At 32.3% G+C, this 21,222-nt stretch overlaps 2 protein-coding genes across 2 annotated transcripts; one reads left to right on the plus strand and one right to left on the minus strand.

Annotated features, from left to right (window-relative positions):
• The first annotated feature begins 766 nt into the window (after window positions 1-766).
• LOC129947996 (myb-like protein AA) lies at window positions 767-14,205 on the plus strand. Its single transcript, XM_056058794.1, has 4 exons — window positions 767-915; window positions 1,122-3,396; window positions 10,268-10,475; window positions 14,022-14,205. The coding sequence occupies exons 2-4, from the start codon at window positions 1,861-1,863 to the stop codon at window positions 14,063-14,065; spliced, it is 1,788 nt and encodes a 595-aa protein (XP_055914769.1). The 5' UTR covers window positions 767-915; window positions 1,122-1,860; the 3' UTR covers window positions 14,066-14,205.
• Window positions 14,206-15,103: 898 nt separating this feature from the next.
• LOC129947998 (esterase 6-like) lies at window positions 15,104-17,253 on the minus strand. Its single transcript, XM_056058795.1, has 3 exons — window positions 15,881-17,253; window positions 15,689-15,821; window positions 15,104-15,633 (listed from the first exon to the last, which is right to left on the minus strand). The coding sequence occupies exons 1-3, from the start codon at window positions 17,235-17,237 to the stop codon at window positions 15,474-15,476; spliced, it is 1,650 nt and encodes a 549-aa protein (XP_055914770.1). The 5' UTR covers window positions 17,238-17,253; the 3' UTR covers window positions 15,104-15,473.
• Between the last annotated feature and the right edge of the window lie 3,969 nt (window positions 17,254-21,222).

Consider the following 21,222-nt stretch of genomic DNA (forward strand, 5'->3'; position numbering starts at 1 on the left):
ATGGAATACAAAAAAACGTCGCGAACGTACGGACGCGACGTACAAACGTATATGTACGGACATCTTTCTAAAAATGTAAATGTAAAAATCTTTTATTCCGAATCCAGGTACCTTGAAACGTCGAGAAATGTCAACATTTTCAATTTGACAAATCGGACCCATAACAATAACTTCCTATGGGAAGTTAATAAAACAAAAATATTATTTAATTTATGTTAATAATAAATAATTTCGTCAAAATCTTAAACTTTAACGTTGTTTTCGTCTTCGAGATGTTATAAAAATATGGTGAATAAATGTAGCAACAAATATTCTGGGAAATATTAAGACCTCTCAATACTTGTCAAACGAGTTTCGAACAATAATCTCAAAATGCCGAACCAGACATTTAACATTTAACTCTTTTCATTCGAGACGACTTATTTTGACGTTTCATCATTAGATCTCGATCCAGATCAGTTTTAAAATTTTAACCTTACCTGTCAATTTTCCTTTTTTTGTATTTATCAATGTGTCAGGTTAAAAAATAGGACATCAAACTAGTCCCCTAAAAAGCCTTCAAAGTAGACATCATCATAAATACTAAACATATCAAACTGTAAGCTTATTCTATATATTAATAAGGATCTACAAAACTAATTTGAGATCCTTAAAAAAAATTATTTGTTTGTGCTGTCAACTAAAAGGCAAACATTTTCTTCAAATGAATATTTGAATCAAAAAAGTTGACTAAAAAAGTTTACTAAATTTTGTTCTTAGAATTTTCTATTTCTATTTTGCTTACAAATGTGAAAATCACAAAAATTGAGTGATATGAAACAAAACCAACTTCAATTTTCAATCAAAATAAACTTGTCAAATTTCTTCTTAAAAAAAAGAATATCTTTCAATCGAGGACACAGCCATTGAAAAAAAGTAAATATATACAAAACATAAATTAACTCCGCCAAAAATAACAAAACGAAAAAGAAAACCACCATATAAATTAAATTCACCCAAAAAATACAGTTATCGATCATCTTCATAACCATTTTATATATTCTTTTGATATATGTTTGCATAAAATTTTCTTGTTTTGCAAAATTTAAGTAAATTTAAAATAAAAAATCTTCTTCCATCAGCAGCCCAGAGCCGGTCCACAACATCTCAGCTAAAAGAATCTCCAAGAAGAAAAAAAAAAGTGGTCATCATCAACAAAAAATCGAAACCAAACTCACTTCTTTTTTAAACGAACTCACTGAAGCCTCTTTTGCCTCTTACAACCTAACCAAAATAAATACATCCATGAAAATGTAACCACAGATATATGAATGTATCTTTTTTTCAACAGAGGAGCGTTCAAAAAATTCTATACCGTTACTGTTTGTCGATTGATCTAACCGAATAAAATGTCTTGGTTGGGTTTTCGTTAGTTTATCTTTTTTCCCAATTCTTGTAAGCTGTCCACTGCATGCATCTGTTGTATGCTTCGCGATGGCTATCCCAACCAAAGAATCCAAGAAGAAAATGAAAAGAAAGTTGTGTTGATGTTGATGCTGACTCCGTCCGACCAGAAGCATATACAGCACTCTTCCACGCTTCCACCACTACTTGGTTTCGTTCTATGAAAAAAGGCTTAAACAGAGTATCTTTCAGATGGAAGTTAAACTAACTAAAGACACTTGGCCATCAGTTTAAGCCGAACAGTCGTCGAAGAAGATTCACTCTTTCATGCCATCGATAGGCAAAAAAAGAAAAACTATACAAAAAACGGTCCTCACTATTTTAAGTCCTCGAAGAAAGTGCATATTTTTATAAATAAATTCGTTAGTTAGTTAATTTTTTTAACCAAACAAAATAAATAAATTTAATCGCTTTGCAATGTCAAGAACATTTAGTGTTCTACTTTTTCTCACATTCACGACCTATTCGTGTGTCGTAGCTGAAAGTGAACAGAACTTAAATTTGAATTCCACTCGAGTTGCTCGACAATGGGACATGCCGCGAGACTTACGATTCATGAGTAGGTTATTCCACGATCAACAACAACAGCACCAACAACAACAGCATACGCGAAGGCCGCAACCAGCACAAATTTTGGCCAGAAGTGACAATTTCCCCCAAAGAACTGGTCCAGCTGGTGCAGTTCCGGGTCCATTCGGACGGCCTCCTTTTGGCAGGCCACCACCACCTCACATGAGACGTAGGGTTTACTCAGGACCTCCTGGTGCACCACCTCCGGGTGTGTTCCTTCGTCCAAACGGTGGCCCTCCATATCAATCGTTCAAAAACACACGGTACTCGCTTGCAAAAGACCCCTACGTTCTTAAGGGCTCTCCGGTCAATTTTCGCACAGGCCCGGGCCAGAATCCAAATTCGATACAGGAAATGCACAGTTTCAAGCCGTCCCCAGCCTACAATGGTGAAGTGATTGTCCGTCGTCCATCAGCTGCACCGCTGTCAGGAACTCAAAAGTCCGAAGACAGAGTTGAAGCCCTTCGACGCTTCAAACAACATCCCATACCTCAAGATCCCAATCGCAGTATGTATTCCGTGCATGAGGATACCGATAGTGAAGCTGATAGCTCATATGGTTACCAGAACATCGGAGAGAACGCCATGAAGCAGGCCAAACAGTATTTGAATTTTATGAGCTCAAGTGAATATTTTCTACCGAAAGTCGAACCGGATTACCGGAAATTAGATCAATCCAAACACCACCAGCAACAGAATCAACAGCAGCCTCAGCAAAAGAAGAAATCTGCGGATAATGCTTCTCTTCAACATTATCAACAACAGCAACAACAACGTAAAGCTGATTCCTCAAGTAGCCTCAATACAGCATTCACAGTGAATGCACCACTTCGTGTGTCCTCTTCCTATTCACAAAGTCAACTACAGCTTCAGGCACAAGCACAGGCTCAGACTAGCTCCTCGGGCAGTAGCTATTCCAGTTCATATCCAGCACAGGCTATTGTGGGCAGCTTCAAAAATGAAAACAAAAACTTCGTAGTCAATTCGGATGGCAAGAAGACCGTGCATAGCATTGCATCGACCTCTTTTAGCTCAGCAGATGCTGCTAACCATCAACATCAGCATCAGAATCAACATCAACATCAACACCAACAGCGTCAAAGCAATCCCAGCGTTTTTTCGAGCGTCCTTCGACCGAAGCTAACCGATCGTGCCTCAGACCCGGAGAGGGTTGAATTCACCGAACGTGATGCCATTCACGTTTCCTACACATCAAATCCAATGGATTCATTGTCTCGAAATGGTGAGAATCAAATTCAGCACCAGGCGGACCGTCGATATGTTAAACCGCCACCAGTTTCCGCCATAATGCAGCACCAACAGCAGCAGGATGATGATATTGATGACGAAGACAACGATGAGGAATTAATGCAAGCGGCATCGGTAAGTGTACATATATTTTTTTAAGTGTGATCTTGAAACTATCTATGAAAAGTGGTAGAAGATGTTGTTAGAGTATAGCAAAGTGCGCTGTCGTCGTTTTGGCCCACTTATTCAGTCAGAAAACAGAAAACCGCAATTAAAAGTGCAATTCAATGAAAGAACTTCTTTTTTTTTGTACGTTTTGTTTTCTTTGAATGGATCTTTATTTTATTTATGAAGTCGAGAACTTTCGATTGTTAATGGTTGATGCACCGTTTTGTTGTAGATGCGATAGAAATGGTGTATAAAATGTGTATAAAGAGAGAAAAAAGACATAGCTTTATGAGTTTCCAGGTAATTTAATCCAGCACGGTTAGTATTTCAATCAAGACTAATTACAGTTTGTCTTGATTGTTATTAGGTATGACGAATACTATATGATTCATACAAAATGTTATGTTTTTGTTGTTTTATTTATGTGACCGTTATGGTTAAATGAGAGTAGAAAAGATGAGTTTTCATGGTTTGTTGTGCATACAATTATTGAACTTGTAACTTAAAATTTGTAAATTTTCTACAAGTTTCAAGTAAATCTTCGTTTCTTAACTGAACAAATATATTTAAGAGCATTTTCAGTTCCAATAAGAGGTTTTTAGTATTTTGTCTGATTTTACGAGTCAAAAATGTTGATGTTTGTCGACTTTTTGTCGAAATTATGTAAATGTTCCTATAATAACATAAATGAAAGGGTATTCAAAAAATTCAAAATTGGCCCTCAATGAATTTATAATCTTGAATTAAACTTTATTTTACACATAAGACAACATAAATAAATCGAATCTACTTAAGAAAAATCAACTACTCGTGAAAAAACTGGAAAAAAAACAATATTTGTCAGCTCGAATGTTTCACGAATAAAAAATGGATATTACAATGATATCGTATACAAAATGTTCATAATTGGTAAAAATTTTAGAACCGTGGAACTTAAAGTCCCAAAATGAATTAAAAGCATTTAACTTCATTTTTTGGTTAAAATGCAATTGAATGATAAGTTCTTAACAAAATAGTAAAAGTCTAATCCTTTTTCAAAAATAAATTCTTCAATTTTTGCAATTGTACAAATTTATTGTTATTAAAAAGTCAGAAATTTAGAGCCTTTATATCTTAAGTCTCAATATCGATGGTTTTCTGTTTCGAAATTCATAAAGAAAAGTGATATTGACATAACTTCGTTTTCGGACGTACACTTCTTAGATCTCAGAGATTCACAAAAATAGTTGTTCTAATTTCTAATTTTTCCCTCTTGTCCATGATTGTGTCAATAATTTCAAAGTTCTCAGTGCCATTTGCCACCATTTACCCCCATAACATTTCCTTTCCCATTGTTAACAGTAGCAAGTATATTCTCTGTCTTGAACTTGAACTGAGTATTAGGATTTCTCCAAACAGACCCAAATAAGTTAATTTTTGTCTCGTCCGAGAATAAAATATCGTTCCAGAAACTTCGGGATTTGTTGAGATGCTTTTGAGTGAACTCAAGACGTTTTCGCTTATAAATTTTGGAAATAAGAGGTTTCTTCCGAGCAACTCTGCCGCTAAAATTATTCTTCCGAAGAACGCGACGAACAGTTTTGGTTGAAACTGGTCTTTCAATAAGTGTCTCCTTGGTACACTCGTTTTGAGGTTTACCTCGAATTTTCTAAAAATTATTCGTTCGTCTCGCTAAGAAAAGATTTTTTTCGTCCTCTTCCAGGTTTGATTAGGGTCGTACCTTCACACCGATATTTGTTAAGTATTTTTGGACCGTTAAATGTGTTCGGTTGTTTAAATAACAAAAAAATATAGCAGTGCATTTTTTGAAAACTTGATTTAAGAAGCCATAAATACAAAGTGTACGCTTAATTTTGTACGATGAAATGTTGAGATAATGAAGTTTTTAACTTCTCATAGGATGTTATTGTAATGGGTCCGATTTGTCAATCGAAAATTTTGACATTTCTCCAAAAAAAAAGTTTTTTAGAAAGATGTACATACATATGTGCGTGTGTTTTTTTATTAATTGAAAAAATTTTGCGAATTCAAAATGATTTTATCTCCAAACCAACTTTGTGCCACGAAAAAAAAAGTTTTTAACATCTGTCCAAATTTTGAGAAAAATCTAATTGACAGTTTTTCTTTACAAAAAATAGAAATCTAAAAAAAATTATAAAAGTTGGTAAAAATTGATTTTCAACTTAAATATCTTTTCAAGACTTTGAGATATTGGCTTTAAGCTACTTTTATCTATAAAAAAAAAAATATTAAAGGCAACATTCAGTTAAAATTTGAGAAAAATTGAAATGACAATTTTTTTACAAAAAATAAAAACTTAAAATCAAATTTAACAAAAGTTGTTAAAGATTGATTTTTGACTCAAATATTTTTTCCAAAATGTGAGATAATGGGTTCCAGCTAATTTTAACTTATGAGAAATATTGTTTTTAACATTCAGAATAATTTTTAGAAAAATCTAAGTGACAATTTTTTTACAAAAAATAAAAACCTAAAAAAAAGAATACTAAAACATGGTACAAATTTGCTTTCGGCTCAAATAGCTAAAAATATTGTCTTCAAAATTTTTTTTATTTCACAGAAAATATTGTTTTCGATATTCAGTAGTAAAATATTAAAAGATAGTAAATAAATAGTAAAAATACAACAGTGCAAAAAATAGTACGCAAATTTGGTAAAAATTGATGTTCGGTTCTTAATATCATTTAATTAATTAATTTCATCCATCCAATTTATTAAAATTTGAGAAATGCTACTTAAATTGGTAAACATTTGTTTTCGACTAAAAATCTATTTAAAAAAACTAGATTTTCAAACTAAACTATTTCTTTATATGAAAATATTGTTGGTAATTTTAATTTTTTAAGAATAATTCAACTGAAAACTCTTTTAACCGAATACTAAAACCTACTAACGTTTAAGCAGCCTGTTTTTTATATCATTTTTGCTAACATTGGACTTAAGGTGTTAGCAAAGAACGACAATTATCTTTTCTTTTTCTAATTGAGGAAATTCTTAAAATTCTTAGAACAGTTAATTTATTGAACTTAAAATAAGCTTTTAAAACAAATATGCTGACGTCAATCAAACAAATTTTACGCAAATACTACAATTGGATGAAATATTTGATTATTAAAGGTATGATCATTTCATTCATATATTTATTTATTTATAAAGAATAACTTAAAACCATAATTTCATAAAATTATTCACATTTAAAGAATTAGGGCAAAAGATGCCGTTTTAAAGAAATATGCTAATGTTGATCTGCCAATAAGTTAACAGAATTGAAGCTATTATTTAAATACATTTTCAATAAATCACAAATTTATATTGAAATATGATTTTCTAATTAAAAACTACAAAGCTTTCTTTAAATATCTTTAAATTTGTTATACAAGGTTGTGTATTTTTTATTCTGCTGGAAGGTTTGAACATCGCATTGGTGTAGTACTATAAATATTATTTCTGCTTATCTTTCGTTAAGTCTGTATTTTTTATTTGACGATAAATTGGGCAATCTACCAATGCCCCTAGTAAAAAGAGTTTTTCCTGCACGGATCCAAAAAAGTGGTATACATTTCTCTCTGGTTAAGTTTTTGCTGTATGGGATTCAATCTATGACCATTTAAAATTAAAAAAAATCATTTGAGTTTTCCGAAAGCACCTGATTTAATATTTTCGCAATTTATTTTCTTTTGACAATTAAATTAAATTATCATGATTACCGATTCTGACAATAACATTTCTGTGAAGTAAACAAATATTTCTTTCATTTTATATTCATTTTAAGTTTGTTCTTTGTTTTTGGCAGAAAAGGAAGTTTCAAACACTTTTTTCAAGATAAAATCTAAGTTCCGAATCGCATATATTTCAATGGCTTATTTGATTCACATGTGGCATGTTGGATTGTAAGACAATAAATGAAGTTATCTCAGTGTAAATTTGAATATTTAACTTAATATGATTTAAGCATAGTTAAATGCTCCTGAAAAAGCCTGGGGTGGTCATTCCGTAAAACGATAGTCGTTTGACGATAGCGTTTTAACGATAGTCTCCCTTCACGTAAGACGATAATCGTCAAAGTGATATCGTCAAAACGATAGCGTTTGCACGATAGCTAAGTAGGTATCGTCTGCATTGACAACTAAGTTATGTTTTGTTACAAAATGAAACTAAAAACTCTAAAATATACAATGAATTCGGTTATGAAGAAAATTAAGAGATGAATGGGACATTTTATCTATTCAAGTATCGCTCTTGCACAAAGCACTAATCCAAATTAGTTTTGGAAACAAAAAATATTTTTGAAGCTAAGTTATGTTCCCTGTGGATAAAATGAAGTCTTCACTTCCTTCCCTTGGACTAAAAACAAAATTGGGTTTATTACTGCAGCTGATTTACAAAAATATCAGACATTGGGCAAACATTTTGATATTATAGTTTTATCTTCGGCGGCAAGAAATGAAAACACAAATAATGACAGTAACAATAAACATCACAAAATAGGGGGCATGTTTATTTACAATACATTTTTTGCAAATTTTCAAAATTTCTCATAGAGAAAAACCAAGTTTAATAACATTTTCAAGCTATTGAACAAGCATTATCTTTCGTTGAGTTCATTTTGACATTTCAGTCATAGTATAATATACTCAACGAACTTATACTGAAAACGATTGAACGAGACGATAGTGATAAAGTTACGTGAAGCAAATTATTGACGATATCGTTAATGATAATCGTTATGACGATTATCGTTTTGGAAATTACGGAATGATTACCCTGGAGACTTGGTAGCCAATGGATTGAATGTGTACATGAATTTAAGTATCTAGGAGTTATGATTACATATAACTTATACTTTTCCAAGCACGCCAAAGAAAAAAGCAGTGAAGCTGCCAAATTTTTTTGCAAATTCCGGTATTTCGTCAAAATTCAAGATTTTTGATGCTACAGTCAACACATATGTTTGAGTTGGTCCAAAGATATTTTGTTAAACGCATTTTTCTTTTGCCAAACTCCACGCTGACCTACGCGTTTCATGTCGAAACAGGACTACCACCAATCTATATAAGAAACCTTAAGGTTACTTCAGACTATTATATGAGAGTGATGAAAAGAAGTAGTACCAGTCTTCATAAATAGATATTGGTTACACTATTGCAAACAAATGCATCACCTTTCAGGGAATGGAATCAGCTGGCCCTATCTCATGACATCGCGTTTTCAATAACTGAACGAAATTTGTATAAGTGACATGATTTTTCTGCGACAGCATCATCGTCTTCTTCTAGAAATTGTATTTCCAAGAAAGTTTTTTGTCTATCAATAGTTTTAACGGAATATTAAATGCTGCTCGGGGCTGGTATAAATTGTGCACATTTTTTGTAAACATGCTCAAATGGACCATACAAATTTCTAAAATTACACGTATCCTCTACAATGCTGTTTTGTTTTAAATCATTAAAATTATTACTTTTTTGTTTCAAATAACCATTAAAATTGACTTTTTTATTTATGTTTCAAATCATTAAAGTTGTAAAAAAAATCAAAACTCTCGCTTCTCATCCAAAATTTTAATAATTAAATATAACTTAACTACAATAAAAGTCTTTTTTTTGTAAATTTCTGTTTAAATCTAGTAATTTCAATTATATTTCCTCCTCTTTCTTATTTTGTGTTAGTTTATTTTGTAATGTAAACTCCGCAAACGGCAGAATAGCCATGGCCGTATTCTGTAATAAACTTTATACAAAATTTATATTTATAATAATAATAATAGCTCTATGTTAAAAAACAATATTCTATGTTAGTGCTATGAATCTCCGCATTGTCAAAATGTGACTTTAAAGTTTTGAAATGTTTCTTTTAATCTAATTTGAATTTTGTAAGACAATGACTTTTACCATTGTTAATTCACATCATATCCACACAATTTAAAAATGTGAAAAGTTATTTCGCACTTTTAGCAAAAATTATTATAGTCTTGCAGATTTTATTTGCAGAGATTTCTGTTGAATTTTCACAGAAATCTCACAGCTGTAACCCACACAAATAATATTCTAGTACTACCAAATTTCATGTGCAGGTGCAATTAACCGAATTCCGAAGGTTTAAATAATTAATTTTGCTAAATAACTTTTTATCCATCCTCAAAATATACATATGTACATACGTTAGTAATTTTAGCCCATCTGATGAGTGTCTTTACATGCCAACTTTTTGTGGAATTGCAAAATTTCATGTTAACAACGATTTTTCGCGAAGCCTTGAAGTAATGAGAACCATGCCCATGCGTCTAGCCCTTTTATATCTCCCCTTATTATGTATACATTAAAGCATATGCCGTAATTGAATTAAATTAGAGATTAAATTTTAAATCTGAACACTTCAACTTAAATTTACTCATTAGTATTAAAAATTAAATTTGGGATAAAATTAATTGTGTTTCTGATTTAATTTACACACAGCCTCATTTCTCATGTATGTATATTTTGAAAACGCAAAAGAAATTGAATGAAATATTTTACTTTTGAAAAATATTTAATTCCCTTTAGAATAATTTTTGATCTACTGAACTGAAAACCAAACCAACAAAAAGCTACAAAAATTACACAAACCTTAAACCAAATGTCATTAGCATTCAAATTTGGTTTCCGCGGATGCACAACACAAAATATAAATTCCTTCAAAACAAGTAACTCCTTAGTTAATCCCACAACATACTTGTACTAACCCTCGCACCACATAAATATACCATCTTCAAAACCTTGATGTTTATTATAAATTTTCCTGTATCTTATGTTATGTATTTATATGTGTGTATCTTTTACAGGATGTTTATGGTCGTGCAAAGGCAAACCCCAATGAGACTCCTTCAAATTCAAGTCCTGGTACATCAGAACAAAAAGACACCGAAGAATATTGCGAACGAATATGCTCGAACGTGCAAGATGAAGACGAAGAAGTCGTTTGTGGTTCAGATGGATTTATGTACACTAGTGAGGCTCAGATGGAATGTTACGCATCTTGTTTACATATCGGTGAGTATCCTATAGATACACGTTCTGTTTTCGTGCATTTTCTTACTTTAAGATGATAGTTCCATCTTATATGGTTCTATCACTCCTCCGGGTTCGGGTTTCTTGTCTACGTTCTCGTCCGCACTTTGTGCATTCATATGTATTTATATACCTTTGAACTTGAACATGGTGCAACGTGGTGTAAATTATAAGTTTGTTAAGCTTCGACTACATGGAATGTAAATGTAAATTACAAGAGCAAAGTACTAATGCTTCAATGATGCTGGTTTTGTTGTTGCACTAGTTACGGTTAGATGAAGTCTAGAAATATACGTTTGAACGTATTTAAATGGTTGCCAAGTCAGATAATTTCGAGTTCTTCTAAAATATCTTTGTTTGATTATTCCTATTGCAAATTTAATATTGCAAATTTAACAGGGATTGGATTGCAAATTTAACAGGGATTGGATTTGTACCATTTGTTTTGACCTATCTTTATGAGATTTTGTTGCTCTAAATGGGGTATCGACCAGAACTCCCCGGGATTTTTTTTTTAATTTAATCCAAGCTAGCTTGGAGCTTGCTCCATAAGCTATAAATAAAATGACATCGTTCACACCGAACATTTACACGTTTTCATTTGACATTAAAAATTATTTAACATCGGCTGTCAAAAGTTTTGTTCTTGTCAAATTATTTGTGAAAATAAAATGAATTCTAAACAATTCAAATTGATTTTAACGTAACACTAGCTCTTCTCGAAGAAGAGTTTCAACTGAAGCTCTTTGTACGGGTAGAATGGGCTCACGACATGAACCAACAAGAACTACAAGCACGCTTAGCTGCAGCTATCCTCTTTGTTTACGTTAACCGGTCCCTAATGAGAAGCTAATTGTCTAGAAAATATATCATAGAATCAACAACTAACAAAACTGTTACAATAAAAATTGATTTTATTTAAAACATTTTCTTCTTCTTCCACAACAAATTCAATCCAAAATAATGAGATTATGACTATTGCTTCTGCTGGCCAAAGTAACCGAAAGCTTCGAACATATTTGTGGCTGCTAATTCGAAGACGCATTACGAACGGAAACAGCATTACGAACTATGAGCAAGTCTTCCTCGTCCTTGGGGTCGTCACGCCAGTAGCCATAGTGAATTCCGGTTCCTCGCTCAACAAAGAACGTTTGAAACGTTAGAGGATCCTAAAAGAACCGCCAGTGCCGCAAATAGTCACCGGGCTTTTATTCTCGACGTTTTTTTGTTGCCACGTAGCTCCCCCAAAGTTTCCTTTTTTTCTCTTCCATATTATGTTAATAAAAAAAGCAATAATTCTTATTGGGGGGACTTTCCATTACCGCAGCACGAATTTTCTTCTGATTTTTTTTTACAGTTAGGTAGGGGGAAACACCTTTAAGTCAAAGAAAAAAATATTTTCTTTTTTGGACTTAACCCTACTTCTTTTGTACTTCATTTTTCGAGCTTAAAACAAGTTTTCTTGAATTGGTATGTAAGGGGGGTAGGGGGTATGCTGCCTCCTGTAGCCCCCCCTCTTTGGGATCACTATAGAATTTGGTGTGGGTGCGAATTTGCATTTGAGCACTAAAATCAAAGAAATCCCCAAAAACAGCAAGTGTGGCAACACTGAAAAAAAAACATGGAAGAAATGTCAAAATCAATTATTTTGACGTGTTTTGTATGTAAAAAAGTGAACTTTAAAATTAATTCAAAATAAAAATAAATGTTTCCTCGTTCTTAAATTGCTATAGTAATTATTTATTTGAACATATCTGTCAAATAAAAAAACCCACGAGTCGATATTCGTGCTGCGGTAATGGAAAGTTAAGCCTTCTTATTTTCTGAAGAAATTGTATAAATAATATTATTTACCAGGCTCAAATTTATTTCAAAATGAAATATTTGTTTTGACAGCAGCTATCAGCTGTTTTGTTTACATTAATTTGAGTGCTGAATGTTTCGAAAGGTTAGTTAGTTTAACTTTGAATTGCTACTAGTTTTTGAGAGGTTTTATATAAAACTTGTGGTCTACGGAAACTTATGGTTTACCAAAAATGTATGGGAATACTTGAGTTTTCGATGTAGGTTTTCGGCCAAAATTGATAATTTCGAGAAAACCGGGGTTTGGGCTTACGCTCATAGAGCGCGCCCTGAACGTTTAGAGGTAAAAAAGACAACAATTTTTTGTTTGACAGTTCTGCTCTAAGCTTAAAAAGAAAAACACCTGAAGTAAAAATCTAAGTGCTGCCAACTTCACTTTTTTTTGTATAAGCAAAACAACTAAAATTGAATATTAATACTGGTGATTTAAGATAATAGGTTTGTTTCTTTTTTAGAGTTTTTTCATAAACTATTTCTATCCTAACAACTTGTCAAAATAACACTGACACTTGTGATTCGCTATTATCGCTCCTGCTAAATTAAGTTTAAGGAAACTGAACGAATGACACTGAATTGCTTAATAGTTCGTGAATTTGGTTTGTGCATATTCGATCTTTCAGTAATGGCTATTAAATGAAGGGGGCAAGGTAAACAATGCGAATTAAAAATTATAGTCACCTAAAAAATAGTCAGATTTAACGTGTAGGCTTTAATAGAAACACAAAATATTTGTGTTTCAAAATTCTTTAATCTAATGGAATGAAAAAATGATTATCTGATCCTGAAATATTTACCTATACTTTTTACATTCGTTCATAGTTGAGTTTCTGATTCCGTTATATTCTATTTTCTTAAACCGAAAAAACTTTAAACCTTTAAAGATCTTTACAACACCTGGCAACCAACTGTCAAAGTTCTTTTAATATAGTTTATCTTTAATCTACATAAGTAAGTTAAGCATACAACTTTTAAACAAGAAAGTGACTTATTAACTTACCCTCAAATCACTTAACTTCACTTTAAATATTATTACACTGAGGTACCTGCCATGAACAGTGAATAAAATTAAAATTATAGTGTCTTATAACAATTGAGAGAAAGCGTAATTGGCATTCCAATGCAAAATGCACTTTCAACAGCTCTCCTCTAGCTATAATATATAGTATGTAACTTGTAACAACAAAAGGATCTATCTATATCTAAACAGATTTTATTTGTGTTGCCGTCCACAGAAGATAATTTCTTTTATTTTGATACACCAAGAATGTAGGCAGCAAGCCGGGAGTGCCATTTTATTCACGGCTTCTTAGTCACAACAGATTAATAGCGCGCCAATTTGTAACTGTTATGCGTTTAATTTTATTATTATGTTGTCAATCAAAAGGCGCCATCTAGAGGTTGAGCATGGCGATATTGTATAGGACCGTTATCCGTTCATTGTGCGAAATAAGCAGCGTATCAGTTGAATTGAAAATTTTAAATTAAATTTAATTTCGTTGACGACAAGGTTATTAAAAAGCCGACAAAGTTTTTCCTCCACTCTCCCGGTCTCTGCATTTTGCTCTAATTCCAAAAGTTTTCTATTTTATATTTTCGACAGGGTTTGATGGTTTATTTCTTTCCAGACATCGAGACTCATACTTTCTTTTTAACATTTCTTTTCAGATGTGACAATACAAAGTAAGGGCACCTGTAATCAACCGCTTTAGAAACTGACGATGTTTTTTATATGTATCTGCAAAGGAGGACATCACTAATTGAATTTAAGGCAACATTTAATTTCCAAGAGATGTTTAAGTATTGTAAAAAGTTACATGAAATATAAGAAAAAACAAACAATGAATTTGAATTACACGTGGTTAAATTATTTAAAAAAAATGTTTGTGTTTTTTTTTACTGAAGGTTAAATTTATTTTGAAGAAGATTTAATTGATTTTGAGGTAAGCATTATTAATTTATTTATTACAATATTTTTCTCTTTAAAATTTGAATTCTCATAGTAATTAGAAAATAGAAAAATTAAAGTATTTGTGGATTTAAATGTTTTAAAATAGGCCCCGAAACTTAGCCCCTTCTGTCATTACCAAAATAAATTAGTTTCTTAAAAGTACAAAAGTACAGAAGTTTGCGTACATTTATTCTAAAGCTAAGTACAGACAATTGTCAGATCTTACAATACTGTCACATAAGTCAGTGACCTGTCAATGAACTGTCAGTCAATTAAAAAAAGCCTATTTACATGGTGAAGAAATATTGTCCCACCATTTAAAAATTTAATTTTTATGTCGTTATTTGATTCTAATTTTTTCGCGACGAATATTTATTTTAAATGTCAAAGAAGAAATTGACTAATGTCTCTCACGATGACAACTGACATTTTCAAACGTCATCTGACAATGTCTAAAAATGACGTTTCTAATAACAATGGCTGCGTTCAATCTCAGACAGATAGGGTATTCGGATACCTTTTTGTAAGTGTTAAACGTGTAAAATAACAGCTGATAAAAAACAGCTGAGGTGTCAGAAAAGGAATCCATAGTATCCAAGAATTTCTGGGGTATATAGGTATCTGACAGATCAGCTGATTCAACACATGGTTGAATTTCAAGAAACATGAAAATTAATTTCAGCTTTTTGTATTTTTTGGTAAGGAAAAAGATACAAAATGTTAGTTTAAGTTGTATTTGTGGATGTTCTGTAGATAAAAGACGATGAATAATCTATTAAGAAGATCTATTTTTTTAAACTTCAAGTGAACAGCTAAAAGTTGTTTTTATTTTTTGACAGCTATCTCGATACAGCTAACCAACTCGTTCAACAAGGTATCTAAAAATCCTCCTATCCAAGATACCCTATCCAACACGACATTGAACGCAGCCATTGGGCAGGTTGAGACAACATAAAGGACTTCATTTGCAGGCAACTGTGATGAACTGATATTTTGATACAAGAACATTTGACTTGAAAGTTAGGTAGATTTTTCTTGACTAACTTTTCATTTTTTTGGCAGCTAGCAAATCAGTCCTCTATGTCGTGTGAACCCTACTCATTGTGAATTTACACGACTGTTTTTACTGATAGGTCTGACAATCGTCTGTTCTTAATGGAAGTAGTTTTTTAATAGTCAAAACATTGATTGCTTAGTTTCTGACATTCCTGATTGTTCGAACTCTCCCAGGGACCAAAGCAATAATTTTTCTCAAAAATTTGCAGGAATTGCATTGGTTGCAGATTATTTTTATTCCCAGGTAAAAGAGTATCTTTAAAGCTAGGAATTCTGTAAGAAATGAAAGGTTCGGAAAAAAAGAATAATTCACATTAATAAAACGTACCCTTTTAGCGCAAACGACTTAAACATTTTTACAAAGTATTTTGAAATTTTCAAGTCGTTCGTCTTGCTCGATGTGGAATTTGTACTTATTGTTAATGGTAGAAACAGTGCTTCATCATCACCATGAGTTGCTCCTAAAATATTAAATGATTATTTACTTTTAAAACAATTCAGTTTAAATTCGAATAATTACCAAATTCAACATCATCATTACTGGCTAAGAAGTTACCCACACCATTTTTATGTGAATTTGAATAAACATATCCATAAACAGGGCCTGCTCCAAACATTCTGTGAAGCTTAATTGCTTCGAGAATGCCATTGGCAAAAACGACATCAGTAAACATTTTTTGCAACCGGAGATAAGACTTCGTAGAGAAACGGTCTGTACCCATATACATTTCTCTGAGACTTTCGGACAACTTCTGTTTACACTGACAGCAAGGTTCATTGTAATAGAAGAGCAAGTATGGTGCCAGTTCCAACCAGCGTTCGTTGAGCTCCTCAATGTGTTCCACACCGTTGTCATCTTTTTTCAATAACGATCCAGCGTTATAAGCTCCTTCTTCAGTGGTCATCGTTACCATCCAGGGAACATTGGCAATCTCACCTCTTTCGATGAGCTTCTTGGGCTCTGCAGTCAAGAATGCTCCAGGTGTGTCTTCCCTCTCAACAACTGCTCCAAACAAATTAAAGGGACTGTCTAGAAACATAAGCATTTTCATCACTGCTGTGTGCAGCTTTTCCAATGGTTGGTCTTGAAGGCATGATTTTATATCCTTTCCATGACTCACTGATGAGCAATTCAAGTGCTTTACTAAACTATCAGTTTTTTCTTTAGGATTTATTTGCATCACCCAGGGATTTAAAGCTGTTCCACTTATGGCAATAGCTGCTGATACAAGACTCTCAGTTTCTTTTCTCAACATTTGCAAATGAACCGATGCAGCTCCTGCAGATTGACCAGCTAAGAGAATCTTATCTGGATCTCCTCCGAAATGGTGTATATTTGTCTTAATCCATCTCAAAGCCAAGAGTTGATCTTTCAATCCTAAATTTCCAGGAATCACTCCATCTTCAGTTGTCAGAAATCCAAGTGGTCCCAATCGATAGTTCAATGAAACCACAATCATTCCTCCTTCAGACATAAAGATTTTTGGTGAATAGAATCCTGCACCACCAAACATAAAAGCACCGCCATGAATAAAGACAAAAACAGGTAATAGTTTTTTGTCTTCCGTGTTTTTTGGAGTAAAAACATTCAAAAACAAGCAATCCTCTTGTCCCCTCAGAGTTTTGAAAAATCCATCAAACTGCGCACAATACAACATTTCACCAGTTGCATTTTGAATTCCATTCCAACGAGTATCGTGAGGTTTGGAAGGTTCAAAGCGTACAGGAGGTTCTGCGTAACGTATATTTGTATAGGAATTGTAGTTATCTACGATTGAACCTTGAAGTTGGCCATATGGAAGCTTAATAATAGGAGCACTGTTACTATATGCAAATCCGAATATTGTAACGAACAAAACAACCCGAAAGGAACACATTACGAGACTGACAAAATATTTCACTCCAGTCCAAACTATAACTTGGTTATAACATTTTATACAGAAAAATCTGTTTTAAGAATAAACGTAATTTCTTTTTGTGATTCATAAGCTTCAGACACGAGTCTGAAATCACAATCAATGATTGATACAACTTGTTTCAATTTGTTACGAAAAAAATGCAATTGGAAAAAAATTTAAAAATAGAATTTTAACTTTTGAGAAGGTAAATGACTTCAAATCCAGTTTGAAGCAATATTCAAAATTTTAACCAGAAAATGACCAAAGGTAAGACAATAAGTTATAAAACAATCAAAATGTGTACTTTCCTTATAGGGATGCATCATTGGTTCAAAAAAGATTGATGATGCAGTCTTGCAATCAGCTTCCGTTGAGTAATTCTAATTTATTGTCTGATTATATAAATAGGGGACTTCTTGAGAGATCCAGAGTGTAAAGCTAAGTACAGACGATTGTCAGATTTTACAATATTTTTCAATAAGTGACAGGACATGTTCAGACGACATCAGGGATCTCAAGGTGAGGCAAATTTTTAGTATTTGACTGGCTGGCTGCCAAAAAATTGTCTTCTAAACAAGACAACTTTCTTGGGAACTTGACTGGAAAAATAGCCAAGAAAAATCTTAGATCCTTTTAAGTCAACTGTAATTGTGTCAAGATGTCAGCTGATCATGTATTTTTAATTGAAATGAAAGCTGAGCTTTTTAACTCTGTGATTTATTTATTTAGTGCACAATTATTGTGTTTAAAGTTTTATGTTAAAAAATTGTAAGTTCGCACGATTGCAAGACTTTCTTGACAATTTTGTTTTTACTGATAGATCTGACAATCGTCTGTAGTAATAGGAAGAGGTGGGTACTAAATGGGCAGATTCATACAACATAAGGAACTTCATTTGCAGTCAACTGCGTTCTTTGAATGTAAATTTAGATAAAATAAGATACTAGTCAGTTCAGTAAAATACAAACTCAGTACTTTACTTCACCAACCTCTACCTTCAGTTGACCGTGCAAAAACTACCTCTCAGGCAAGCTACAATTTTATCTCTACATAAATTTTGTATTTTAAGGAAATATTACTTATTCCTTTTCCCATTTGACGAAGAACCCTTTTACATGTAATATCAATTAGAATTGTGCAGAAAATAAATTAATCACAGAGTACTAAAGTTCAGCTCTCTGTTGAATTAAAAACTATGATTAGCTGTCATTTTGACATAAGTGGAATTGACTTGATGGCTAGGGAGATTTTTTTTGACTAACTTTCCAATAAAGTTGCCTTAATTGAAAGACAATGGGCAGGTTCAGACAACATAAGGGACTTTATTTGCAGTCAACTTCATTCTTTGAACGTACATTTTGACCAAGCCAACTAGTTAGTTTTTCAAGTGTCATGAACTCAGAACTTTACTTCACAAACCTCTACTTCAAGTTCATAGTACAAACAATTCAAAAATTATTATTTTCTACAACACAATCCTCAGACAAGCTAAAAGTGCATCACGATTTGTATTTTTTATTTTAAAAAAATATTATTAATTTCTTTTCCAAATTTACAAGAACCCTTTTTACAGAAAGCATGAAATGAAATTGTGCATAAAATTAATAAATCATTGAGTAATAAAGTTCAGCTTTTAGTTGAATTAAAAAACATTGGAAAGTCGACTGGAAAGTTAGTCAAGAATGATCTCAATAACTGTTAAGTCAAGTCTACTTCTATCAAAATGACAGTTGATCATGTTTTTTCATTCAACTGGAGCTGAACTTTATTACTCAATGATTTATTTATTTTATGCACAATTTCATTTCATGCTTTCTGTAAAAAGGGTTCTTGTAAATTTGGAAAAGAAATTAATAATATTTTTTTAAAATAAAAAATACAAATCGTGATGCACTTTTAGCTTGTCTGAGGATTGTGTTGTAGAAAATAATAATTTTTGAATTGTTTGTACTATGAACTTGAAGTAGAGGTTTGTGAAGTAAAGTTCTGAGTTCATGACACTTGAAAAACTAACTAGTTGGCTTGGTCAAAATGTATGTTCAAAGAATGGAGTTGACTGCAAATGAAGTCCCTTATGCTGCCTTAACCTGCCCATTGTTTCAATTCAATTTATTGACATTTTAATTATATGATTGTGTAAGTTATCATCTTGCTGATTCTTAATTCAAATTCAGAAAAATTGGTTGTACTTTTTTGGCAAAGATCTGTAATTTTTGGAATTAAAAAGACTTTTGACGACCAGTTGGAAACGCTATTGGACCCTCTAATTGTTCAGATTTAATAAAATAGAAAGATTTGTGTATATTAGGCTACGTTCTTTCTCGACGAAAAATTTAAATGAAAATTTGATTTGTTTCATCGTTAGAATAATTGTTTTTTTTTTATGACACATTTGGGACAGTTACCGAGAATCTGAAAAGAAGGGACCTTTTTTTCCGTGATCTTAAATCAAAGCGAAGTTGAAGAACTCAAACATTTGGCTAGTTTATATATTAAGATCTCAGAGATTTCTGTATTTTGAGCAAAAAATGTAAGCTGAATTCCTCACTTTTGTTGTCAAAACGATTAAAAAAGGAAGAAAAGAAAAAATGCCAAACTAAAACTAATTTCATTGCTCTGTGAGAATGAATCCTAAATTCTGTTTATATTGCATTATCCTGCTCATTGAACTTAAGAAAATTCTCAGAAATCTTGAAAATATACACTGGCCATTGCTTTTTTACCTCTGACACATTTGGAATAAAATGACAGTTGGGATTCCGAAAGAAGGAACATTTGTTCGTGATTTTAAATCAGAAACGAAGTTAAAGAACTCATACATTAATGTTATACCTAAGCGTCAAAACATTGCGAGAAAAATTTGTCTTTAAGCAAACATTATATTCAGCCTTATAGGGAATTCCTTGGGAAATATTTTCCGGGAGCAAGCTCCTACTATCGCAAATTCCCTACGGAATTCTTTTACCTTGGGAACAAATGTTTCCAACATGAAAATTATAAATTTATTTTCGAACATAGTTTTGGAATGATTTGACAGTTCTTAGTGAAAAAAAAATTGTTTGTATTCGTCCTTAATTAAAAATGCAAAGAATATAATTTGTATTATTAATCGATGAAATACAACGAGAACAACGAAGTTTTTGTTGTGTAAACGTTTTTTGAACTCGAGCTTTGCTTTAACTTCCTTCATTCTCATCACTTCCATTTCGAGGTTGTGCCTTGAGGTTTCATCCAACATCTTCTTCTGAAACTCAATAACAATAACAATGGTATTCCATTTCTTTTTGGTGTCGCATCATAGCTTCAACTTTTTGTGGCTTTTTTGTATGACGATGGATTGAAGTTCTGTTTTCAATGTTCAGCTGGGGGACTATAAGTTTAAGCATCGATGCGATAGTTACAGAACATTGGTACTGGGCATTCTTTCACCAATTCTTCTAAGGCAAAAATTCGTATTATCGTTTCCTATACCGCAATAAATCTATACTCCTTGTTTGCGCCCACCGGTTGCTTTTTTTGTCTTTTGTTTTCAGGCATTTTCTTCCTTACGCACTTTTTTTATCAAGCCATATCTTAAGGCGCCAGATATAGCTATCATTGTTTTTCATCATTGAAACCAAACATTGGAATTTTTTTGACAGGTTGTTTATAGCTCTCAGTAAACATTTAAAAATATCAGTAAACATTTATGTCATTGAAAAAAACTTCCTGATTGAAATCCACCGACAAATTTATACTGACAGTAATCTGTCATTGGAAATTGTGAAATTGGAACACTAATCAGTGGAACGATTTGTTTCATTTTTGAACATAAATGTATCAGCTTAAAAAAATTCTTTGTCTGATTTCCGATCAACCAGCATAAAATTTTCATTTCTAATCAAAGGGAAACAATATCAAATATCGATTCAAAAAATTCCGGATCGATTTCAATGATAGCTATAACTGGCCCCTAAATATTATT

This window comes from Eupeodes corollae, chromosome 2, assembly GCF_945859685.1.
Source record: "Eupeodes corollae chromosome 2, idEupCoro1.1, whole genome shotgun sequence".
NCBI classification, from domain to species: Eukaryota; Metazoa; Arthropoda; class Insecta; order Diptera; family Syrphidae; genus Eupeodes; species Eupeodes corollae.

Bases quoted from the DNA above. Each gene is read 5' to 3' on its own strand.
- LOC129947998 (XM_056058795.1), bottom strand. From the start codon at position 17,237: ATGTGTTCCTTTCGGGTTGTTTTGTTCGTTACAATATTCGGATTTGCA. The intron at 15,822-15,880 runs GTAATTATTCGA...TTAATATTTTAG, and splicing joins TAATGATGATGTTGAATTTG to GAGCAACTCATGGTGATGAT. The intron at 15,634-15,688 runs GTACGTTTTATT...CATTTCTTACAG, and splicing joins AAGTCGTTTGCGCTAAAAGG to AATTCCTAGCTTTAAAGATA.
- LOC129947996 (XM_056058794.1), top strand. From the start codon at position 1,861: ATGTCAAGAACATTTAGTGTTCTACTTTTTCTCACATTCACGACCTAT. The intron at 3,397-10,267 runs GTAAGTGTACAT...TATCTTTTACAG, and splicing joins AATTAATGCAAGCGGCATCG to GATGTTTATGGTCGTGCAAA. The intron at 10,476-14,021 runs GTGAGTATCCTA...ATTTCTTTTCAG, and splicing joins CGCATCTTGTTTACATATCG to ATGTGACAATACAAAGTAAG.